General features: G+C 40.9%; 1 protein-coding gene across 2 annotated transcripts; it reads left to right on the top strand.

Moving 5' to 3' along the window:
• Nucleotides 1-1,152: 1,152 nt before the first annotated feature.
• On the top strand, nucleotides 1,153-4,829 carry LOC112898805 (chromatin-remodeling complex subunit ies6). Of its 2 annotated transcripts, none has more exons than XM_025967102.1 (3): nucleotides 1,153-1,525; nucleotides 2,982-3,049; nucleotides 4,432-4,829. In XM_025967102.1, exons 1-3 carry the CDS (start codon nucleotides 1,351-1,353, stop codon nucleotides 4,561-4,563), a joined length of 375 nt encoding a protein of 124 aa, XP_025822887.1. In that variant the 5' UTR covers nucleotides 1,153-1,350; the 3' UTR covers nucleotides 4,564-4,829. The 2 variants fall into 2 exon arrangements, with proteins under 2 accessions (XP_025822887.1, XP_025822888.1); XM_025967103.1 differs by lacking the exon at nucleotides 4,432-4,829 and adding an exon at nucleotides 3,337-3,618.
• The last annotated feature ends 1,924 nt before the right edge of the window (nucleotides 4,830-6,753 follow it).

The raw sequence follows: 6,753 nt of genomic DNA, 5'->3' as shown, positions 1-6,753 counted from the left end.
GTTGGAATATCAAGGATCTATGGAAGGGATGGCTACAACTGATGGTGTAAGGACAGCCAATAAGAATATTGTCAACAACGAAGGAGATGATCTTGTCTTTGACATATTTGACAAGTTCTTGTCAGAGGAATCAGAACAATGCCCCACTTATCTGCGTACTGAGTTGGATTTATATTTGGAGGAGCCAACATTGCCAAGAACTCAAGAGATTGACATTATTCATTGGTGGCAATATGCAGGGGTTCAATATCCAACTTTGAGAAGGATTGCTCGGGATATTATGGCTATCCCTGTTACAACGGTAGCATCTGAGTCAGTCTTTAGTACTGGGGGAAGGATAATTAGTCCACACCGTAGTAGGCTTGCTCCGAAAACTGTTGAAAGTTTGATGTGCATGCAAGCTTGGGCTCGAGTTGATATGTTAGGCGAGCAGTCCGGTTTTATCAAAGAGTTATTGACTGGTCTAGATGATAGGGAGGAAGAAATGGTAAGAACTCACTCTTTTAGTATTCACATATAAATATTTACATATAAATTTATAGTAATCTTTTGCTGTATATTATTGAGTGACATTGCATATTATTGAGTGACATTGAATCTGATCTACTTTCACCCTTTCTATTGCAAGGATGGTCCTGATTCATGTATGATTGAGTGATATTGAATCTGATCGGTGGCTGTTGACTTGGTGGTTGCCGGTTGCCTTCATGCCTTGTTGGTTCTGAATTCTGATGGAGTGCTGGACCACGTTTTGTAACTAGCACTTATGTTTGTTTGTTCCTGTAATCCTGTTATTTCTGATTCGTTACAACATTTATGTTATGGATTTAATGATTTATGGTCAAGTGCTTGTTGGAATAGTCATTTATGTTATGGATTTATGTGGCTGTATGGATTTATGTTATGGATTTATGTTGGAATGGTGCTTGTTGTGGATTTATGTTATGGAATAGTCTTTGATTTTTACTTCATCACATATTTAATTGCAAAACCCGACGAGCACCCGCACCCGACCCGAAACCCGACGGGTTCGGGCGTGGGTGCAAAATTCCACCCATGGGTGCGGGTGTGGGTTTAGTTTTCGACCCGATATCATTTTCTCATGGGTCGGATTTTGGTTCCACCCGACCCGAACCCGACCCATTGCCATCCCTAGCCCCAACTGCCCCCTGCCTCGAACCATCCGACCTCGCCGCCGGCCTCTTCTCTCTCTCTTTCCCTTGGCCCTCCGCGCGGAACCCTCCCTCGGCGGCAACCCACGTCTCCTCGAGCCCTAACCTCGAAGCGAAGGAGCCGCCGGAGACCTGATCTCTTTCCGCTCCGCTTGCCGGCGCGGGAGAGTATAGGCGGATGGAGTTGGAGGTGGTGAGGACGGAGATGGTGCTGGCGCCGTCGCTGCCGTTCAAGAAGGTGCAGACGGCGGACAAGTACCCCAAGGGCCAGTCCCGGGGGCGCCAGTGGAAGCACCTCCGCCACCTCCTCCAGGCCGCAGATGCCTCCACCATCCCCCCCGACCGCCCCAACTGTGAGCCCCGTCCGATCCACCCTTTCTTCTCAGATTGGATAGTCCATATGAGTTCTGGTAGATAATTGCTCAATTATTGTGCGCTATGGCCGTGCTTAGGCTTTGCTGCCTCCTTTGTCTTTGCAAATCTCCCATTTCGGTGTTTCCCCTCCGTTCTCCATGTTTATTTGGGTGACTTTACCTTAAGTAAAAATCGTGAAGTTTAGATCATGCTCTATTGCTCTTCATGGCTGGTGGATGCGTGTGTTTTGGTAAAGAAAAAGAGCTTCAGAACTGGAGCCGTGTACAGTTTTGGACAGCAGAATTATCATATCATATTGAAATTTGTCTTTAGAGTAGCTGCTCGACAGTCACATAGAAAGCACTAGGTTATTGTCATCGTTACAATTCTTTTGTAGAATGTAGACACAGATGAATGTCAATACAATTAATACTGTGGAGACCTTTGATGTAAACTGATATACTAGAGCCAACACTCCTGTAATGTAGTGGTAAGCTTCCCAGTTGAGGAAGACACCAACCAGGGTTCAAATCCTGGTGGCAGCAAAGAAACCCCTCGCTAGCAACCTGAAAAAATAGTGGCAAGGCGCCGGCCTGTGGCACCTGTGGTTGGTTTGGGCCCTCCCACCAGGGGGTAGTTGCAGTGGTCGCTAATCTAGTGGGTCGTGGTCGGCTCAGGTTATGGTGCGGCCCTATAGGGTGAAGTCGGGGTTCGGGGGTTTTCTCATCCGGTTTGGCTGAGATTTCTTCTTAGTGCAATGACATGGGGGTGGTTCGTCCCCCGCCGGTCGAGTTTTTTTTTAACTGATATATAACTTCTAGGTTCTTGCAAACCATTGTAGAGGGAACCTTGATGTCTAATAAATTATCACCTAATGATGCTGAGAACAAATATAAATTGTCACCTCATCATTTTATGTTATAAGAAAGCTCGTGACATGAAAAATCAACAGCACACTGTCCTTGAGTATTAGAAAAAAAAACAAACTGTCCTTGATCAAGCATCAGTTGAGAGTATAACAAAGCCCCCCCCCCCCCCCCCCCCCCCTCCTTCCCTCCCTCCTCCCTGATCCTTGTATTGTAGAGTTTGCATTGAACATGGGGCCAGCAACTGAGGAATTATGACATCAATACTTTTGGTTTGAAGAGGATTTTACATAGTATCCTTGAGCCATACTTCCCTTATGTTTGATAAAAATTCACAGGTTTTTATTCTTGCCATTTGTGTTTTTTTCGATAATATCATGTACTGAATGACAATTAGAAGAGTATGGTCTCTGGTAATCCTGTATGAGATTTTTATGAGTCAAAACATCCAAGCTGGATTATTGGAAAAATAAGAACATGGCTTGAGCATAAGAGTGTTACATTGTTGATGTTATCTTAAATATGCTGCATATGTGGTTTTGTAGTTTGAGACAAAGGTCATATGTTGACACAGTTTGGTTTTATGCAGATCTGAATATTCAATCGCCCCCATCCATTTACCCATCAAAGAGATACTGTGACATAACAGGTTTTGAGGTAAGTTTAATTCAATGTTAGTTCCTTCTTTTGGGCTTCTTTTGGTCTAGGCATCTGAGAAGGTCATTAAATAGTTATATTCAGTGTCTAAATATCAAATTAAAAGAAGAAGAAGAACAAAAGGTCACATTGTGTTCCTAACTACTACTAATACTGGCCATTCTGTGTTTATTATTAGTACTATATTGTTGCAGTGCTAACTTGTGATTTGATATGTAATTGTATTATCCGAATGGGACCTGTTTAATACTTGTCTGTGGGACATAAAAGCTGATCTTTCTTTACAGTATATGCTATTAGCTGGGTTGGAAGAAAAAACAATGGTAGCTTATAAGAAGCTGGAGCTAAGAAAAACAAGACCGTCGGTAGTATGTTAGTCAATACTGGTGCCTTTTGGATTTTGAACAGCGGACTATTATGTTAAAGAAACCTTGCATGTATTTTAACTTTTGGAAGTGTGTATCATTTTCTTCTTTTGGAGATGTGAAGATGAAGATGGTGTTTTGAGAATATGGCTGTCATGATACTCATTTGAGCTTGTATTTCCAACCTCCTGAAACTTCTGATTAGGACCATTTGACACAGTATGACTTTTCCTTTTCCTTTGCGCGCGTGTGGCAAGCCATGAGAAAGAAAACCTCGATACATCGTAGTGCTAGACTAGAAACTGTTAGGTAGTAGGTAGCTCTAGATTAGAAATGACTAAGCGATTATAGGTTCCTGGCAGTCACTTCATACAAGTGAGTCACCTGTATCTATAAGTGGCTAGTCTGTGTTGGAACCTTTATGAAACAAGATTTTGTGCATATTTTGTACGTCTTCAAATTTAAAGTGACAATTGATTGCTGGTTTGACTATCTGAATTCTGACATTTTGCAATTAGCTGTTGAAATTATTCAACATTATCTCTGAGGGCACTTTGGTTAATGGCAAGGATTTTGTCCATTTTTTCTACATTTTTTTACTAATTTGTTTGGCATCAACTCAGTACTTGTAGAGTGACATAATGTACAAACTTCACCTCCTGTGATGTTAATAACCTGTATATCGGACATCCTCAGATGACATCATGTAGAAGCTTTATTGTAGTTCCTTGATATTAATAGTTTGTGGAGTGGATATCCTCAGGCCTCAGCTGACATCTATGTTAATAATTTGGCTGAGCTGCGCAGTCCTTTCCTAGCCAATGAGCAATGGTCTAGCCTGTTCTGGTTGAACCGTAGGCAAGAATCCCTAATGAAACAGAATTCTAGAAAGAAGACTCTGGATAAACTTATTTGCATTGCTAATTTTTTTTTATCAAACTTAACATTCCCTACTGCTGCATTCTCTGTTTACTCTTTGGCTGCCAAGCGGCAAGCGAACTAAATTTCTCATTGCAGGCACCGTATATGGATCCGAGGACAAAGCTGCGATACGCAGATCCAGAGGTGTTCAAGCAGATCAGGACGCTTCCTGATGAATACGTCCAAAGGTATCTGGCCTTGAGAAATGCAGCGGTTATACTGAGATAACAATCCCTGAACACGGATAAGTCTTATTGCCCTAACCATGTTGCACCATTGATTCTGAATCCTGATCCTCTTAAGCGGATCTTTCTTCCTCGCTCTAGTATATCAGGGTTTGCCTATATGGTTAGATACATCCTCCTTTGTATTTTGCATACTGAAGTTTGCGAATTGATGTTTAAGTATGTTCTTCTCTGCTGTAAGCGAATTCGTTTCAATCCAAACGTGGTATCTATGCGATATATCATACCTAACTTGTTTGTTGTGTAAAATGTTAATGCCATAATCTGGGTTATGGTTCTCAAAATCTCAGTTCTATCATATGGTTTTACATTTTACGACCTGGATCAGTGGGTTGATTCTACGATTCTAGTCAATGAAACCTGCGGTTATATGATTTTTGTAGTTAACATCCTATGATTCCAATCTTGCTACCTCTAATCCAGTTTACATTTTGCGATTCTGACAAAAGTCTTATTCCAATCTTGCATTTTGCATCATTTTAATCTTGCTACCGTCTTGCACGCTTATAGAACACAACTTTTTATTTTGCAAATGATAAACGTCACAGGAAGCTTTTTGAGACTCAAATCACTTCACAGAAAATGCATCAGGCAAACGCAATGACATTCAATGATGCAGCCGATAATAAACCTTACTACAGTATACAGCCGATGATCGCAAGTGCAAGTAGTAATAATGTAGTGGCACTGTTCATAACTATTATGCGGCCGGTCAACACTAAGGGCGCATCTTGTCAATCCATGTTGGAGGTTCTTGCTCGCAAGATGCATCCAGCAGACAAATACTCACACAGAAACTTCAGAACAATCGGCACGATACATTCAGCATCTCGTGCCCTCCTTTTGTAACAAAAGAAGAATAATGTGCACTCCATTCCATTCTGTACAGGACCTTAGTATGAAGACGTTAGCATGAACACCACAGCTAATAAGCCTAATTTTATGAATGATTTTGCTGGCCTTCAACTCCGAGTATCATGATGAAGCATCTTACTCTGTGGAATGCAATGACAAAATTGCAAGTGCACATACTAGTTATTTTGAGCAAAGAACTATAGGAGAATGGCAACCCCTGCATTTCTCGAAATCTCATGTAATTTTCATTACTGTATAAATTCCACCCGTTACTAGTCAGAATTATGAACGCAGGGTTACAGCAGCAACTGTGTGTGCAAGGAGAAAGCTCTTTATTTAGTGGAAGTTACGTTGCACAAGCAAATAAAAAAGCTTGACAATTCTGAATTTGCAGAATATCTGCTGCCATGGTAAAGTACTGATCTTAAATGAACATGAGGTACTTTGGTGTCCAAATCAGAATCCATATACACAGATAGAAAGTTGTACATGTAAGAATCATGGCATGAAATCTCAAATATCGTGGTGAAACAACAATGAGATTAACCAGTCGAAATTAATTGCTCAAGAGTCCAGAGGGAGATCCATTTAAATCATATACCTGCAACCCAACAAAGCATCATAAGTGACTGTTTATAGGGAAACATGCCAATTCAATCATAGCAATCTTTTGAATTAATTCTGATTACATGCTTTAGGGTAATAATGTGAAAGTAATTGTTGAAATCACAACAGAGCTCTTGCATGTAAGGCCAATATGAAAGTTGTAAAGAGATTTGAGTTATAGTGTGCAATGAATGGATAGTAGCAACAGCATCGCTATTTTGATGGCAAAGCGAATTGCAAGTTACGCAAGTTACAAGAAGGTCAGGCAGAGTATCCCCAAAAGTTTTCTTCCTTGTTCTACAGAGAATGGCTGAAATGTGGTGAAGAAATTGGTTACAAGCTCATAAACTATCTGCAAGTTGTAACAAATTTGCCAGTTCTGCAGATATTGGGTTGTTCGTCCTTATATTCCCTAAAAGGTAGTGGCACTTTAATTTTTGGCGCAGCACTCTGGGTGACACCAGATTTCCTTTACCAGTACATTTTATGGATAACAACTTTGCCAAGATATCTTGTAGAGAATTCTGTAAATGAAGGATGTAGAGGATGGGATTTGGAGGATATCGCTGGAGACAGCCTAACTCAATATAAGTTCAAAGTGTATAAGCTGGTTAGCCAATGCTATTCATAAGATTGCTGAACACCAAACTTCAGCTGAAGGAGGTAGTGTCACTAGATTGAGTGAAGGATTGATTTTTTTTTAATTTGCTTG

Source organism: Panicum hallii, chromosome 7, assembly GCF_002211085.1.
Source record: "Panicum hallii strain FIL2 chromosome 7, PHallii_v3.1, whole genome shotgun sequence".
NCBI lineage: Eukaryota > Viridiplantae > Streptophyta > Magnoliopsida > Poales > Poaceae > Panicum > Panicum hallii.
Note: the sequence above shows the minus strand (reverse complement) of the source record. Positions and strands in the feature narration are given on the sequence as shown.